Source organism: Mus musculus, chromosome 18, assembly GCF_000001635.26.
Source record: "Mus musculus strain C57BL/6J chromosome 18, GRCm38.p6 C57BL/6J".
In the NCBI taxonomy this organism is placed as follows: Eukaryota; Metazoa; Chordata; class Mammalia; order Rodentia; family Muridae; genus Mus; species Mus musculus.
This window is the reverse complement of record NC_000084.6, coordinates 10,638,462-10,656,992: the sequence shown is the minus strand read 5'-3', so window position 1 is coordinate 10,656,992 and position 18,531 is coordinate 10,638,462. Positions and strand designations below refer to the sequence as shown.

The 18,531-nt window shown below is 42.1% G+C and overlaps 1 protein-coding gene across 3 annotated transcripts in view; it reads left to right on the top strand.

The window, feature by feature from the left end:
- The window catches only part of Abhd3 (abhydrolase domain containing 3), a 62,373-nt gene extending 49,791 nt beyond the window's left edge, over nucleotides 1–12,582 (top strand). Inside the window, exons 6-9 of one of the 3 annotated variants that reach the window (NM_134130.1) lie at nucleotides 4,632–4,805; nucleotides 8,975–9,023; nucleotides 9,102–9,267; nucleotides 11,758–12,582. In NM_134130.1, coding sequence (NP_598891.1) covers nucleotides 4,632–4,805; nucleotides 8,975–9,023; nucleotides 9,102–9,267; nucleotides 11,758–11,936 — 568 coding nt within the window. In that variant the 3' untranslated portion in view covers nucleotides 11,937–12,582. Of the gene's footprint in view, nucleotides 1–2,372; nucleotides 3,859–4,631; nucleotides 4,806–8,974; nucleotides 9,024–9,101; nucleotides 9,268–11,757 lie in introns of those variants that run through there. The other 2 variants (XR_385966.4, XM_011246793.3) reach the window with 2 other exon arrangements.
- The last annotated feature ends 5,949 nt before the right edge of the window (nucleotides 12,583–18,531 follow it).

Below are 18,531 nucleotides of genomic sequence, written 5' to 3'. Positions count from 1 at the left end.
TCCAGAGGCTGCCCTGCCTGGGTATCCATCCCATATACAACCACCAAACACTATTGCATATGCCAGAAAGAATTTGCTGACAGGACCCTGATATAGCTCTCTCTTGTGAGGCTAAGCCAGTGCCTGGAAAATACAGAAGTGGATGCTCACAGTCATCTATTGGCTAGAACACAGGGCCCCTAATGAAGGAGCTAGAAAAAGTACCCAAGGAGCTAAAGGGGTCTGCAACCCTATAGGAGAATCAACAATATGAACTAACCAGTACCCCCCAGAGCTGTGTCGCTAGTTGCATATGTAGGAGAGGATGGCCTAGTCGACCATCAGTGGGAGGAAAGGCCCTTGGTCTTGGGAAGATCATATGCCCCAGTACAGGGGAATGCCAGGGCCAGTAAGTGGGAGTGGGTGGGTTTGGGAGCAGGGCGGAGGGAGGGTATGGGAGGCTTTGGGGATAGCATTTGAAATGTAAATGAAGAAAATATCTAATAAAAGTCAAAAAATAAAATAAAATAAAAATAGACAATATATATTAATTATATGCTTAATGAATATATATTCCCCTCCCACCAAACCCTGTAAGATTAATGCTATTTATCTATTTTTCATTAGAATGTGTTATTTTCTATACTACTGGTGCTCAGGCACACTAAGTGTCCATTTGTCTTTATTTCAAAAGCTGATTTTTGGGGGTTTGATAGGTGTCTAAACAATTAAGAACACTTGCTGCTGTTATAGAGATTTAGTTCTCAGCACCCAGATGGCAAGTCACAACTATTTATAACTCTGGTTCAAGAGGTTCTAGTGCTGTCCTGTGGCCTGTATGTAGATGGTACACAGACAAACATGCAGACAAACACATACATAAAAGTGATTCTCCCTTATTCTTTTTTATAGCCGTTTTTAAAGCCAACAATTAAAACAGAACTTTATATTCTGGATGTAACTGCCATCTCAGTGTTCAGAACATCGTAAGAGCATGTGTGCTGGCAATAGAAGTCCTCCATGAACTACATGCAGACTTAGTGATAGGCCCTAGCCAGAGCTTTAATGTAAGAGTCTATCTCTTACATTAGCATGGAAGGTCTGACTTGACCTAGTAAAGGAAGAACTCGGAACAGTGTGGAAACAAGCAGAATCTTCAAGTCGGGCTTCATGGACACAATGTAGCAACTCTTTCCTTTAGCTCACACCGTGAGCCTGAAAAGATGAAGTGGGGCTGAACTCCTTCCCTTAATTATATAAATTCATGACTTTTTTTTCAAGGCTCGCTCTTACATAAAGAGGCCCCAGTTGTCTATTCAGAAGCTCTTGGAAAAGGCCTATTCATCCAGCCGTGAAACCTCGGGCAGGGTCTGACCATTAGATTAGCTTTCCAGCCAGCTGAATATTAATGTCTTGTAAATTATTGGAAGGAATCACCCCTTCTAGTTGCCTAGTACTGTGACACATTCCCAAGTAGGTGCACTTTCTTTTTCTTTTAGAGATGCAACCAACAAAAGCATGGTTGAGCGAGAGTTTTATGCCCGGTGAGCCGTGGACTGGGGTTACCCAGTGCCTTGATGCCTGGAGCCAAGTGTGGGCTTTGAGCCTGAACTGAGTTAAGTCAAGAAACTCAGCTGCTCTAGAACCAGATTCTGTTCTCCCAGTGAGTTGGTAAATACTTTTTAAATAAAAAGAAAATTCCAAACACATAAAATGAAAGCTAGAGAGTATCCTACATACAGTCATTACCCCAGCTTCAGTAATTATCAGCTGGTGGGTTAGCGTGTTCCACCTGCATCGCCCACTTCTCCAGTTCATTCCCTAGTACCTAAAGCTCAGTCATCATTTTATTATTATTTCAGATGAGTCAAACATGTGCTTAGAATGTGGGAGGACCTGGGCTCAGTTCCTGGTACCTCAAAATAATAAATCAGTCAGTTGACTCACTTCTGGGCTTTGATCTGGGATGTACGGTAAGTGCAATACCTGTTCTTCTCACCTCCGTGTCTGATGAAGCCTCTGTCCCTGGACAGTAGACTAAGTGGATCCTGGAACAGACAGGAGGGATTGCATCTCGCGTTGCCTACACAGTGCATCATCCTTGCATCACAGTACCTCTTGGAGTGGAGATCACAGAAGGAAGTCTGTTAATGTTTCAGTTGGTAGCTCTAAGAGCAAGCGTTGCATCTTTCTGTAAAGTTATAACCTGCTCACACACCAGAACAAGGACAGTCCTTCCTGGGCATCACTAAGCATCCAGAGCGTGCGCTTACTTCCTGAGGATAGAGTGCCTGGTGTGTGTGATCTAGTTTTATAGTCTGATATACAGTTGCCAAATAAAATCTATCCTTTGGTGTTTAAACACTTAGTCCATGCGTTCTTTCTCTGTCTAGCTGTTTCCCCAGGGTGTGCCCCTCCAATTGGCGAGAGAATGAGGTCCTTCTTTCAAGGTAAAATAATAACCTTTTGGAGGCAGCACTTTGACATTTGTTCATTCCTAAGTAATAGCTAGGAATTGCCTCTAAAGAGGTGGTTGTGCCTATTCCAGGGTCTTTCTACTTCCTTTCCACGTGTTCTGACTTGTGTGTTTTACCAGCCTCTGGCCATTGTCTGACTCCAACTGAAGTGTAAAGTTACCATATGAGAGAGGACACTATGGTGAACTCTTCCCAGGACAGAAAGCATCCTTCAAAGGGCTCAGTGACCATAGCACTGTATGCAAGTCATATGGTCATTCTGAAGGGTCATTTTCAAGTCATGCGTGATGGAGCACATCTGTAATTCTAGCATTCCTGAAGGCTGAGGGAGGGGAGGGTTACAAGTTTCAAGCCGGCTTGAGCTAAAAAGAGTAAACTGTCTTAAGACAACAGTCATTATCAGGGCTGACAAGACAGCTCAGGAGGTGAGGGTACCTGCTACCTGCATGATGGCCCAAGTTTTATCCTGGGTTCTACAGAGTAGAAAGAACTGACTCCCTCAAATTGTTCTCTGACCTCCACAAACTTGCTATAGACCATACATGCATGTATATACACATACACACAAAAAATAAATTTAAATTTTTTTCAAAAAAAATTTAAAAATTATTTTCAAAAGCTAGATGTCTACTTTTCATAAAAATTCCCTACCCTTATAAGTGATTTGAATTGCAAAAGATAATGCTAGAGTATTTTAGCTATTTCAAAACCTAGCCTGTTAAAGAAACTATGTACAGAAGCTATAATGAGTGGAGGTTTGTGGCGTCATCCTTCATACTTAGGACTGTTGAGCTCTAACTCAGTTCTCATCCCCCTTACTCAAATAGAACTTGGCTAGAATTGAGAAAATTAAAGAAACGGAGGACAAGAACATAGGAAACCATGTGACACGGCGTAATAAGGAAGAGAAAACCAGCAGCTCTAAGGCTGTGCTCTGCCACAGCTTGGAAAGTCTAACACTGGACGGAGAGTACTTCAGAGTCTCGCTGAGGACGGTGACCTCACAGACCAGTGACCTCCGGAGCTCAGTGCATGACATCATGGGTGACAATGGTGACCACACAGACCAGTGACCTCCGGAGCTCAGTGCATGACATCATGGGTGACAGTGGTGACCACACAGACCAGTGACCTCCGGAGCTCAGTGCATGGCATCATGGGTGACAGTGGTGACCTCACAGACCAGTGACCTCAGTAGCTCAGTGCATGACATCATGGGTGACAATGGTGACCACACAGACCAGTGACCTCCGGAGCTCAGTGCATGGCATCATGGGTAACAGTGGTGACCACACAGACCAGTGACCTCTGGAGCTCAGTGCATAACATCATGGGTGACAATGGTGACCACACAGACCAGTGACCTCCGGAGCTCAGTGCATAACATCATGGGTGACAATGGTGACCACACAGCCAGTGACCTCCGGAGCTCAGTGCATGACATCATGGGTGACAGTGGTGACCACACAGACCAGTGACCTCCGGAGCTCAGTGCATTTTATCCAGATACAAGAAGTTTCCTGAAGTCCCTCCGTGATCCCAGCGTGCAGCCACATTAGAGAACCCCTTGGGATGGATCTCTTCATGTTCTTATGATTTGACTTACTTCACCATAAGAAGAAGCATGCAGGAATAAATGTGGTCTGTCTCACAGTTTAGCCAAGGGCAGTGTCAGTAAGCATGTAGGTCAGGCATGGGGTGCACATATATCCTCCCAGGCAGAGGTGAGAGAGAAAAAAGTACTTTTAAATAGAAATTTGAATATGGGCAGGTGACATGTCTCTGGGTAAAGGTGCCTGCCACCAAGTCTAATGGCCTGAGTTCAAGCCCCTGGAACCATGTGGTGGAAGGTGACCGACTCTAGCAAGTTGTCCTCTGACCTCCATTCACACATGATGGCATGTACATATTCTAAGAATATGAACATGAGAAGAAAACAAAGGTAATCTTTCTAATGTGCGGGACTTTAAAAAGTAGTTGTGGATGATGGTACAAGGTCCCAGACTGGGCAGAAGGGTCAAGTATTCAAGGTTATCCTATAGAGTGTTCAGAGTCACTCTGGGCTGCCTGCATTGGTTACTTACTGGCTCCTGCTGTGTTCTCATGGAGTGATGGTTAGAAAGGAGGTGTCGTAAGAGATGTAAGCAGTCACAGTCTCCTTTCTCCCTATTTTAGAATGCTGCTTCTGAATTACTTGGGTAAAATTGGGTCCAAAACCCCTCTGATGGCTGCTGCAACGTTTTCGGTTGGCTGGAACACTTTCGCTTGCTCAGAGTCTCTGGAGAGGCCGCTGAACTGGCTACTTTTTAATTACTACTTAACAACTTGCCTCCAGTCATCAGTTAAGAAGTAAGTCATAGTTAAAACCTTCTGTCACCAAACATTTTAGATTACATAACCCAGCACTACGGAATTTCAGAGTATAGCATGACCTATATATGTATATTTATTTATATAATTTGTTTCTGTACCAAAATGTTATAATAATTTTTAAACCCAACCTGAGGTTTCTACCCCACCTTTGATATTTAGTTTCTGGATAAAAGACATATGCAACCTTTATATTTATAATAAGCCTTAAACAGCACATGAGCTGGGCAGATACCTAACCTCTATGCCATCAGAATCTACTTACCTATCAATAACCCTGAGTTTTTACTTACAATGTTTTATCTAGGCTGCTCTCAACTCCAATCGGTCAGCCCTCAGGACCATGTTTTTATGGTTCTCCTAACTCACGGCTGCATTTCTTCCTCTTCCACCTTCTCTCCCTAATGGTTTTCCTCTGGCCCCAAGCCCAGGAAACCTAACCCCCACATATGTCTCTTCCCCCCAGCTATTGGCTGTTGGCATCTTTACTTACTAATCAGAAATAACTTGGGGGCAGGGTCACATACATCACTCAGGTCTATGTGCAGACTCCAGGTATTGGGGTTACATTACAATAGACAGCAAGACCAAACCTCAACACCAAAATATTCTCCAAATTATGAATGCCTACCAAAAATTATAAGTTAAAAATATAGATGAAAGTAATAATGCTGCATTCTATCTATGTCTATGCCCCCACCCAACCCCCTACCCTCCCACCCCTCCACACTGCTTTGAAGGTTGCTATTCTAAATTATTCTGAAAACTACATTAGCATGGAGTGTGTTTGGTGATATGTTTGGGCTGTTTCCTTAGATTTCCTGGTTGTTAATCTTTCCCAAACCTAACTCTTTCTCAGGTAATATGTTAAGAGTGTCCTATGCAGCTGGGCTGATGGCATACCCCTTTGATCCCAGTACTCAGGAGATAGAGGCAGGCAGATCTCTGAGTTCAAAGCTAGCCTGGTCTAAAAGGTGAGCTCCAGGACAGCTTAGGCTACCTAGATAGTCCCTGTGTTGTAGGATTTTTATTGCTGTGAAGGGATGCCATGACCATAGCAACTCTTACAAACATTTCATTGGAAGTGGCTTACAGTTCAGAGGTTTAGTCCATTATCATCATGGTGGGAAGCTTGGTGGCACACAGGCAGACATGGTGCTGGAGGAGGAGTTGAGAGATTTACATCTGAATTGTCATGCATCAGGAAGAGAAACTGTGTGCCACACTGGGCATAGCTTGAGCTTCTGGAACCTCAAAGCCCTGCCTCACAGTGACACACTTTCTCCAAGGCCACAGCTCCTAATAGTGTCACTCCCTATGGGCCAAGCTTTCAAACACATGAGTCTATGGGGGTCATTCCTATTCAAACCACCACACCTGACTCAAAAAACGAACATAGAAATGAGTGCCCCAGGTTGAACAATACAGCTCCTTACTCCTTAAGCGTGTTCTTTTTTTTTTAAAGATTTATTTATTATTATACATAAGTACACTGTAGCTGTCTTCAGACGCAACAGAAGAGGGTATCAGATCTCATTACGGATGGTTCTGAGCCACCACATAGTTGCTGGGATTTGAAGTGAGGACCTTCAGAAGAGCAGTCAGTGATCTTACCCGCTGAGCCATCTCACCAGCCCAAGCATGTTCTTACAAGCATGGTGTGTTTTAGAAATGAGAGACTAGAAGCCGGTGAGATGGCTCAGTAGGTGAAGATACCTGTCACCAAGCCTAATGACCTTTCAATCCCTGTTACCCACAGGTGGAAGGAGATTTTTTTGACTGGTGTACACATGTAGACACCAAATAAGTGATGTTTTTTCCATTTTAAGAAAGTTTCTTCAAAATATGAAAGAAATAGAATGTAGTTCATTTGTATAATCATAGCTCATGGTTCTTATATTTCCACAATAATGTCTTTGCATCCATTTTTCTGGAACTGTGCACGTCCTAAAGTGAACCCAGCATGTCGACACAGAACATACAGGTGGTTCTAGTCTTATTTCCTTAATGACTAATACTATTTCTTTGTTTGTTCAGAGCTGGGGATTGAATCTAGGATCTCATACATGCTAGGCACACACTCAATCACTGAGCCCCAGCCCAGCCCTACCAAGCCTTTTAAAATGAATTGGTAAATATATATAAAAGTATTTATATATATATCATATGTATGTGTGATTTAATGAAATTTATATATATTATATAAATTTATATATATATGTATATATATAAATACGTGTGTGTGTGTGTGATTTAATAAAAACTATTATCCTGAACGTTGATATATAACACTGGAATTACCTACTTGTTTAGTTACAAATATTGAGTATAAATATTGCTAAAATACTAAAGAATCACCATGTCATTATTTATTACAGGAGTGGTTATTAATTATCACTGACATGGTCGTTGAAATAGAAATAGTTGCCGGGCGGTGGTGGCACATGCCTTTAATCCCAGCACTCAGGAGGCAGAGGCAGGCAGATTTCTGAGTTCGAGGCCAGCCTGGTCTACGAAGTGAGTTCCAGGACAGCCAGGGCTATACAGAGAAACCCTGTCTCAAAAAACCAAAAAAAGAAAAGAAATAGAAATAGTTGCAAGAAAAAATGAAGAATTGGTTAGATTAAAGTATTAGTTGAGGGCCTAAGGATGTAGCTCAGTGGTAGGACATGTGGACACTATGTTCCATGTTCTAGGTGCAATCCTCACCTCCAGTATTAGATGGATATGTATATTGATCATGAAAGAAACGTGACCAGGGCCAGGTATAGTGGTGCATGCCTTTCAAGGTCAGCTTAGTCTGCAGAATGAGTTTCAGGACAGCTAGGGCTGTCGCAAAAAAAATAAATGGAAGGAAGGAAAAAGTGACCAATGTTTAAAATACAAGTTTACAAAAATATTAGTTCTAATTTATATACTAGTATGATGGAGAGGCAATTTCTGGGACGGGAGGTGGCTCAGTGGGTAGAGCACTTGCCATGAAAGCATGTGCGTGTAGTTTGCATCCCTAGGACCCACACGGAGCCAGATGTGGTAGTGTAAGTCTGTATCCCAGCACCCTAGAAAGATGGGAGCTAGAAACAGGTCTAGCCTGGTGTATGCAGTGCTAGACAGTACAGAGATAGCCTGGTGCACACAGTGACTGAGAGTAAGAGATCTTGTTTCAAATAATATGGAAAATGGGAACCTACACCAAAGTTGTCCTCTAACCTGAACAACATGTGCACTACAGTATGCAACACACACACGCACATGCGCACACACACTCACACAGAGAGAGAGAGAGAGGGAGGGAGAGAGAGAGAGAGAGAAGCAGTTTCTTCGGATAACTAATTAAGTCTTTTTGAGCATATTGGCATTTTAGCAACAGTGTATAGATATACTTTGTTTTAAGACAACCTATAAGTTATTTCTAGTATTATGAAGCTAGTTTATTCTTTCTTAGTTTAAAAATAATACTTAAAGCCAGGCATGGTGGCGCACGCCTTTAATCCCAGCACTCGGGAGGCAGAGGTAGGCGGATTTCTGAGTTCGAGGCCAGCCTGGTCTACAAAGTGAGTTCCAGAACAGCCAGAGCTATACAGAGAAACCCTGTCTCGAAAAACCAAAAAAACAACAACAAAAAAACTTAAGTGGCTAGATGTGGTGATGCACACCTTTAATCCCAGCACTCAGGAGGCAGAGGTAGATGAATCTCTGTGAGTTCAAAACCAGACTGGTCTACAAAGTAAATTTCAAGGATAGTCAGAGCTATACGGAGAGCCCTTGTCTTGAAATGTACCCCCACCCCCAACTTAAAATGCTACTTTGAAAACTAATGTCAATGTACTTACTACTCCTATGTAAACTCAAGATATTTTCATTATATTTTATTAACTTCCTTTGTGTAGGCTGCGTGCCATGTAGGTTGGAGAGTAATCTGTGTGAGTAAACTCTTTCTCCCATGTGGATCCAGAACTCAGGTTATCAGGCGTGATTAGGTGTCTTCTCTCACCCACTTGAGCCACCTCACTGATACAGGAAATATTCTTTTAGTACCAGCTTTGTGCCCTGTGCCAGACTTTATAATTATCCGCTTTTATATATTTCTGGTATGACTAAGGTAGAGATGATGTTAAGTTTTCGTTTTGACGTCTGTCTTGTTCCAGGCACCGGCATATGTTTGTGGAGCAGATTGACATGGATCAGGTCATGAAGGTGAGACGGAGCTTTTCCTGATCTGTTCATCTCCTATTGTGACTCCAAGAGCCCATTCTGTCTGGTTTTGTTTTCCAGGCCAAGTCGATCAGAGAGTTTGATAAGCGGTTCACGGCGGTCATGTTTGGGTACCGCACACTCGATGATTACTACACCGATGCCAGTCCAAACCGCAGGCTGAAGTCAGTGGGAATCCCTGTTCTGTGCCTGAATGCTACGGACGACGTGTTCTCACCCAGCCATGGTGAGTATGGTCCAGCTACACATTTTGGCATGAGATAACTTTCTTTTTCAAAGACTCACTTGTTAGTTTTATTTCTGTGTTTGTCTGTGTGTGTTGGTGCCCACCGAGGCCAGAAGACGGTGACAGACGCTCTGGAGCTGGCATTGCAGATCACTGTGTGCCACAGGCATAGGTGCTGGGAACTGAACCAGGATCCTCTGGGAGCAGCTAGTGCTCTTAACTGCCAAGCCATCTCCCTGCCTCCTGGTTTAACTTTTAAAATATTGTTTGTTTGTTTTTTTTAAGAAATATGATTTTTTTTGTTGTTTGGTTGTTTGTTTGGTTTTATTGAGACAGGGTTTCTCTGTGTAGCCCTGGCTGTCCTGGAACTCACTTTGTACACCAGGCTGGCCTCAAACTCATAAATTGCCTGCCTCTGCCTCCCAAGTATGTGTATGGGGCGTTTTGCCTGCATGTGTGTCTGTGCCTAGTACCTCAGAGGCTACAGAGGAAGTCAGATTTCCTGGACCTGGAGTCACAGATGGTCTTATGCTACCATGTGGGAGCTGGGAACCAAACGCAGGTCCTCTGGAAGATCAACTCATTCTTGCAACCACCAACTCCTCTCTCCAGTCCCTCAAAAAATCCTTCAAACCTTTCCTCCAGCTCTCAATTAAAAGCATTTATTTGGTGCTGGGGTGGAGCTTGGTGGTAGGGATCTTGCCCAGCATGTGAGATCTGAGCCCAGTCACCTTGAAAAAGCAAAGCTACCCAGATCCCAAGCCTAACATAAGCATTGTAACAGTTTTAGAGAATCCCAACATACACAGTGTTTTAAATTACCCACTGTTCATTTAAGCCGAGGTGATTGTCAATAGCTGGTACTTTGGGCCTCTGGTTATAGAGGAGAAAATGAAACTGGCTTTAGTATCTACATGTGGTTGCCTCACATAACTTCACTGCGTAAGATCTGATATTTCTCCATCCATTTTGATACTTTGCTGCCTCTGTTACAAACAAGAGTTTCCCAACATTTAACCTGATTCATTAGGGTAAAGTTTAAATTCATTATTTCCTCTTTTTTCCCAGGCCCATAAGATAGTGTTACCACATAGTGGATAATTGTCTGCAGCCTGAGGAAACAGGCCTCCTACATTGTTCACATGACTGCAGCATGGCAAAGCCTTTTGTTCTAATGAGGCTGTAGCAGTCAGGGTTAGAAACTGAGAGTGCTGGGGTGAAGACCAGTGGGAGGGCTGAGCATTCATGAGGCCCTCAGTTCATCTGTGGGGTGACAGCACGAGCCTGTGCACCAGCTTACACACACACACACACACACACACACACACACACACACGCACGCACGCACGCACGCACGCACGCACGCACGCACACACGCACGTGCACGCGCACATGCACATACTTTCCCCTCACTGTCTGAACTTTAAAACCTGGGAGAAAAAGAAAATAACTTTAATTCCTGCCCTTAAAACTTCTGCTAGAAGTCGACTTGCTGGAGGACATGCAGACACTGCTGTGTAGAGTGGGTTTATATTTTCACTTCAGTTGTTTGCCAATAGTGCCTCATTTCTATTGAGTGTAAACAGAAAATCAGAAAGATGGGAAAAGATGATCACCCAGACTTAGATGTCTCAGCAACAGATGGGAAACATGCATCACCATTGGTCAGAGTTTTGTTTTGTTTTTGTTTTTGCTACCTTTATATGTCTGCTTCACACACACACACACACACACACACACACACACATATATATATATGTATGTATGTATGTATGTATGTATAGGTATATACATATATATAACATTTGGAATTTTAAGTCCTTTGTAAAGATATCAAATCATCTTTAGAAATTTAAATTTATGTAAAGTTAATCAAAATTATACAGAATGGATGGATTTATAACTCTCACAAAGGTTAGCTTAGTATTAATTTCTCAAAACAAGAATCAGCCTATATTTTTATTTTATTGTATCTTATCTTCTGTGTGTTTGTGCACATGAGTCCACACATGTGCACGGGCGTTATGGCACATGTGTGTGAGTCAGAGGTGCTTCTGTCTCTATACCATGTCAGTTATCAGGCTCTGCAGAAAAGCACCTTGGCCGCCAAGCCATCTCAACAGCCCAAGAAACAACCTGTATTTTTAGGTTTTATAAAATCTTGGACTGATTCTTTTTAAAATAATGATCTAGTACAATATTATAAATATGAATTATTATAATATAATAATTGGTATAATATAATAATTGGTTGGTATAAATTAGTCAAACTCATTGCATTTAGCCATACTCATTACAAGTATTTGTTTAAAGTTTTTACTGATTAGAAGTGATAAAGTATACTTTTCCTAACAAAATAGTTAATGATCTCTCTCTCTCTCTCTCCCTCTCTCCCCTCCTCCCCCACTTCATTTCCTTGTGCCTCCTCTTCTCTCCCCTCTTGCCCTCTCTTTTTACTTCCTCTTGCCTTTACTGCTTGAATTCCTCAAGCTATCCCAATAGAAACTGCTAAACAAAACCCTAACGTGGCTTTGGTCCTTACAGCCTATGGAGGCCATATTGGTTTTCTGGAGGGAATCTGGCCTAGGCAATGCACTTACATGGATCGAGTCTTCAAGCAATTTGTACAGGCCATGGTTGAGCACGGACATGAACTCTCCAACATGTAGCTTCTTGGCTGCATTCAGCCTGAGCCACTGTTGTTAAAGCAGCTCAGCTTGGAGCACAGGTTTCAACAGCTGAGGGTAGAGCTGACAAGCCGGCAGATGGGTGAAGAGGTCCAGCATGACATGCAAAACTACTTCTTAGGGAAACACAACAACTTTGTAGTAAGAAACTAAAGATAGTTTAGATTGTTACTGTAGTAGATCTTATTTTTCCTATGCCTTACCAAATATGACCTTAAAATTAAGTAGTCCTTATGTAACAGAATTGCACTTAACCAAAACTATTGTGTAAAACGATTTTAATTCCTCAGGGTTTTAATTTAGGCTAGTATTTTTAATTACTCAGTTTAGGTGACTTAATAATACTTTAATAACTGTTAAGAGATTTTAATGATTTGAATATAAGTTAGAAGAGGGGTATTCATGGTAACAAGAAACTGAAAAGGATAAATTATATTGTTCTAAGTGTTTCTTCTGATTTAAAAGGCAAATGCAACAATGTTAGACTGACTTCTATATTTGCTCTCTTCTCTGATAATATTAAATTAGGGCTGATTTATGTTTTATAATTGTTATCATTTACATGCTTATTTTTAAAATAGTATTTGTGAATACATATATCATATTAAAATAAATTCTATCATTTTAAGTTGTTTCTTTGTGAGTTTTTAATCTACAAAAGTAGAGCCCTGTTGGGTATGGTAGCATATAACTTTAAATCTCAGCACTCAGGAGCCACAGACAGGTAGACTACAGTGGGTTTGAGGCCAGCCTAGATTATAATGAGCTCCAGCCAGCTAGGGCTATACAGTGAAACTTTGTCTCAAAAAAAAATAAATTAATTAATTAAAAAAAAAAAGGTCCAGAGCATAATATCTAAAAAGTGTGCTAATAATTTCATGAATGTATTATCAAGAAACCTTTTTGCTTCACTATTTTTCAAAATAAAGGCTGATATCATACCCTACTTAAGCATACTTTCAAAACTTAGGGATATAGATCAGTTGGTAGGTTGCTTCCCTAGTCTACAGAGAGCCTTAGTTTAAATCCCAAAATACAGAGCACTGCAATCCCAGCACTGTGGAGGTTGTTCAAGGTCAGCTTGAGCTAAGTCAACAGGGTTAGCTCAGTCGCAGAGTGTATACCTATGTCCAACTCTGAATTCAACTCCCCAATATCACAGAAAAAAATAGTACTTTGGTATTTATTGGCAAGTTACCTTTTATAGAAATTGTACCATTTCTGTGGTCCCAGCAGCAGTGCCTGTGACTACCATTCTGACCCAAACTGTTTTTACTTTGTTTTTTGGGTTTTTTTTGAGCCAGAGTTTGTCTGTTTAGCCCTGGTTGGCCTAGAATTGCTATGCAGGTCGGGATGGCCTCCAGTTTACAGAGATCCACCAGTCTCTTCCTCCCAGTGCTGAGATTAATGACGTTCACCACCAAGACTGGTTTCCGAACTGCTGGAAGCTCAGCACATCTAGTACCAGAGGAATGAGGAGCTGGGGTTATTACAGATAAAGAGGCAGGGTTTATGGTAACAGCTGGACCACGAAACAGGTTCAGCTCTGTGGGGGAGCAGTCTCCAGCATAAATATGGGGCAGGGGGAGCTATGGTGAGCAGTTGTCTGGACATGCTATCAACACTGTCATTTCCCTCTGATCCTAATCCGTGGCTCAGTCTGGGACAGGAGTAGGGGGTTTGGGTGGGCTTTGCCACTTCCCTCCAGGTATGAGGTAGGATCTTTGACACAGTGGTGTCCAAGTCCACCGCACACATTCACTCAGAACCTGACATACTCAGGGCTTCCTCTGCTCCCCACTAGTGTGACTTCCAGATATTACTGGGCCATTGCTCACATCAAGTCACAGTGGCTGTGACTACATGCACAAGACCTGCAAAAGGTCACAGCAGTCACAATTCCACGGGAGATAAGGGAGGGACTCGGGAATTCCTATCACTTTACCATTTTCATTGTATTTTACTTAATATTTGGGGAGAGAGAGAGAGAGAGAGAGAGAGAGAGAGAGAGAAAGAGAGAGGGAGAGAGTTTTAAGGTTAGGAGAGCTGAGTCAGTTCTTCTATGTGGGCCACAGGAGACTTGGCTCAGAAAATAAAGGTTCAGATGTTGCATTTTGATATTTGGGATGTTTAACCTTTATGGTGATATAAAAATACACCTAAAGGATATTAGGATAAAAAAAAGCAGGATATAAGACTGAGTGTAAAGAAATAAAAATGCAGCCCGGAGTGGTGGCGCAGAGGCAGAGGCAGAGGCAGAGGCAGGCGGATTTCTGAGTCCCAGGACAGCCAGGGCTATACAGAGAAACCCTGTCTCAGGGGGGAAAAAAGAAAGAAAGAAAGAAAGAAAGAAAGAAAGAAAGAAAGAAAGAAAGAAAGAAAGAAAGAGAGAGAAAGAAAAAGAAAGAGAGAGAGAGGGAGGGAGGGGGGAGGGAGAGAGAGAGAGAGAAAAAAAAAGAAAGAAAGAAAGAAAGAAAGAAAGAAAGAAAGAAAGAAAGAAAGAAAGAAAGAAAGGGAGGGAGAGAGAGAAAGAAAGAAAGAGAAAGAAAGAAAGAAAGAAAAAAAGGAAAGAAAGAAAGAAAGAAAGAAAGAAAGAAAGAAAGAAAGAAAGAAAGAAAGAAAGAAAGAAAGAAAGATGCACACAATGAGACTCCACAGGGGATACAGAAAAACTAGGTACAGTAATTTGCTCTGGGGAGATAACTTAGGAATAGGAGACAGATAGAAAATATGCCTTTAAAATTCTCTACTATTGCATATATGGCTTCACAGGTACAGGGGCTTGCCACCACGCCTGATGACCGGAGTGAAATGCCAAGAACCCACTCAGCAGAAGAAAAGAACACACTGCTGAAAAAGATGTCCTCTGACCTCCACACATGTTCCATGGCTCATACGTGCTCACACACATACACACAAAAGTAAATACATGAGAATTTTTAATATCATCACACTAATTGTTTATTTTTAAAATATAAAGATAAGTTCAAAAAACTGTAAGAAACATAGCAAGCAAAAAAGCCAGGGGTAGAAAACTGTGAGAGATCCAAGATGGTGATATCCAAATGCTAGTTGATCACCTGTGAAGAAAATTCAAGAAATGTAAATGAATGTGAATGCTTTGTAGTATTGCCAAGCAATGCAATGCAGCCAGACTTCTTATTAAGTACAAATTGTTCTACATATCAAAATAACTTACAGTATCTTGTCAGATATGGTGATTTATGGCTATAATGCCAGCAATTGGGAGGCTACAACAGAAGGATAGCCATGATTTCCAGGCTCACACACACATGCACACACACACACACACACACCAGTACCTTTGTCTGGGTGCTATGGGGCATACAACTGGAATCCCAAACATGAAACATCTCCACATGGAACAAGCAGCTCTTCAGTTTCAGTTTCAGCTCTATCACAGCACTGTAACATGCCATTAGCATGGACAGAAAAACTCTGGGTATCGAATGAGATAAACAACAGAGCTGAACCAGCAGGCTCAGCAGGTTAAGTTTATCAAGTCTAGCAACCTAAATTCAATCCAAAAGATATAAAGCCACCGGGCAGAGGTGGTGCACGCCTTTAATCCCAGCACTTGGGAGGCAGAGGCAGGTGGATTTCTGAGTTCGAGGCCAGCCTGGTCTACAGAGTGAGTTCCAGGACAGCCAGGGCTATACAGAGAAACCCTGTCTCGAAAAGAAAACCAAAAAAAAAAAAAAAAAAGCCAGTAACATGGTGCCTGGAAAATTTTAGCAGTACTTATTAAGGTAGATAATCAGAATATGTTATAATTCTACCCAGTTCTCCTAAACTAGACATTAGTATTATGAACTCACTTAGGTGGAATTCTATGCAGATAATCTACCCATTCTTAAGAATAAGAATCCACCAGAATATACTGTGTGTGTGTATATATATATATATATATATATATATGTATATATATATATATATATATATACACAGTATATACAGAATATACTGTATATACAGTGTATACTGTGGCATACACTGGTAAGTCCACAGCTGGGAGGTTTGAAAAGGAGAAACTTGAATTTGAGACCAGCCTGGAGTACATAGTGAGACCTCACTTCCAAAAAACAAAAAGCCCATGTGTCTGCAGAAATGGCTCAAAAGTTGAGTATAAATCATTAAAAATAAAAATAAAAAAATTAAAACCTGAGTCCACACCTGAGATAATCCCCAGCCTGGAGCCATGTCCCACTCCTGCCCCACTGCCACATGTGGCAGGTGGGAGAGTTGTTCCTGAGGTCCTGAGAGCTGGAAAGCTATCCCTGCCTCTCACCAGTTGCAATACTCAGGAGAGTGGGCCCTGCACCTTGCCTAGATAGCACAGGAGAGCTGGCCTTGGTGATGTGGGCCAGGGTGAGCCGGCCCCAAGGGCATGAGAGTGGGAGAGCTGGCCCTGCCCCTTGCCTGCCAGCTGCAGCATTGGGCAAGCTAACTGGGGCAGCTTTGGAAAGCCCATCCTGGTGCTGTGGGTGCAGGAGAGTTGGCAGGCCTACCTGCTCAGCTACCACCCAGGCCCAGACTCAGGTCTTTGAGTTGAACCACCCCAATATCTATCCAACCAATGAATTGCTGGAGCTACTGAAGGGGTGGGTCCTACAGATGCCTGATACAGGACAAGGACAGGGTATCTGAGAGGAGTCCTGGTAAGGATCCAGTATTGATAGGGTAGCAGAAGCCAGAGGCTTCTAACCAGACCAATGACTCTTGTAATGAACATTTGCAAGTAAAGATGTGTGGACAAAAGGGTGCACACACTGTGACACACTGCAGCTTCCACAGGGTTTCTTTTTCTTTTGTGGGGGAGGTTGCAAGGGTGAAAGGGCAAATACAAAGGGACAGGGAAATGAGTTGGATTGGGGCATATGATGTAAAATTCACAATCAATAAGGAGTTAAATAAAAATTTAAAACCCACAGAACAAACCACAAGAAAAGACAGCTGATAGTGTGTATCTTTGGGATACAGTATTACACCCTATTAGTATGACAGTGAGTAAATTTTGATACATTCACATTATACAGCCCCATACTTTCCAAAGATATTTCTGACGTGCTATTTAATAAAAACAAGTTGATTCATGTATCTAGGATTCCATTAGTGTGAAGCAAAAGTAACAAATATGACAACTATTTTGTCCTAGTTTCTACATCTCAAGCAATTAACACATGTCCTGAACAGTGCAAAAATTTAGTAAAAATTAGCTGGAGAGAGGGCTCAGTGTTAAGAGCACGTGTTGCTCTCGCAGAGGACCTGGGTTCTCGTCTCAGCACACACAGCAGCTCATCCGTCTGCAGTTCCAGGGGGTCCAAATCTCCATGTTCCAGGGGATCCAAATCTCCATGTTCCAGGGGGTCCAAATCTCCATGTTCCAGGGGGTCCAAATCTCCATGTTCCAGGGGGTCCAAATCTCCATGTTCCAGGGGATCCAAATCTCCATGTTCCAGGGGATCCAAATCTCTCTTCTGGCCTCTTTGAGAGCAAGGAACACATACATGGTACAGACACATATGTGCGGACAAAGTATTTATACACATAAAATTAATTTTTAAGTGTTTAGAAATAAAACATACTGAGATGGTTCAGCAGATGAAGGCACTTGCCGTCAAGTCTGATGACCATAGTTATTTTAATCTCTCAGACCCCCTCAAGCCTCTGGTGGGCACATGCAAGTCCTGACACACTACATTCATAAACACGTGTGCATGCAAATAAATAATAAATGCAATATATTTCTTTTAAATAATGGAATTCCAGGAACTTTATAAGAAGGAAATGATTATTGCCTGTGACAATTTTCACAAGAAGTAATAATTCCTTCTTTCTTCCCTTCCTCCCTTTGTCCTTCCTTCCTTTCTCATCCTGTAGCCCAGCCCAGGCTCACTTGAACTTGTTATGTAGCTCAGGCTGGCCCTAAGCTGGCAGCCGTCCAGATTCAGCCTCCCAAGTTTTGGGATTACAAACATGAACCACTAAAACTGCCTTGACATTTCTTTTCCTTCGTATTTTCTTCCAACATTCCTTCCTTCCTTTCATTTCTCTCTTTCCTTTCTTTCTTCTTCTTTTTTTTTTTTTTTTCAAGACAGGGTTTCTCTGTGTAATCCTGGCTGTTCTGGAACTTGCTCTGTAGAGCAGGCTGGCCTTGAACTCAGAGAGCCCCCTGCCTCTGCCTCTAGAGTGCAGTGATTTAGGGTGTGCACCTATCACAGTCCTGCTAGAAGAGATTTATTTATTTATTTTATGTATATGAGTACACTGACTTCATGCACACCAGAAGAGGGCATTGGATCCCATTACAGATGGTTATAAGCCACCATGTGGTTGCTGGGATTTGAACTCATGACTTCTGGAAGAGCAGCCTGTGCTCTTAAATGCAGAGTCATCTCTAGCCCCATAGAAGTTTCTTTATATCAGCTTTTTACTAGGAGATTGAAAGTATAGTAAAGTCAAGAAATGTGACTTTGGCCTGGGAGTGGTGGCACACGCCTTTAATCCCAGCACTTGGGAGGCAGAGGCAGAGAGGCAGAGAGGCAGAGAGGCAGAA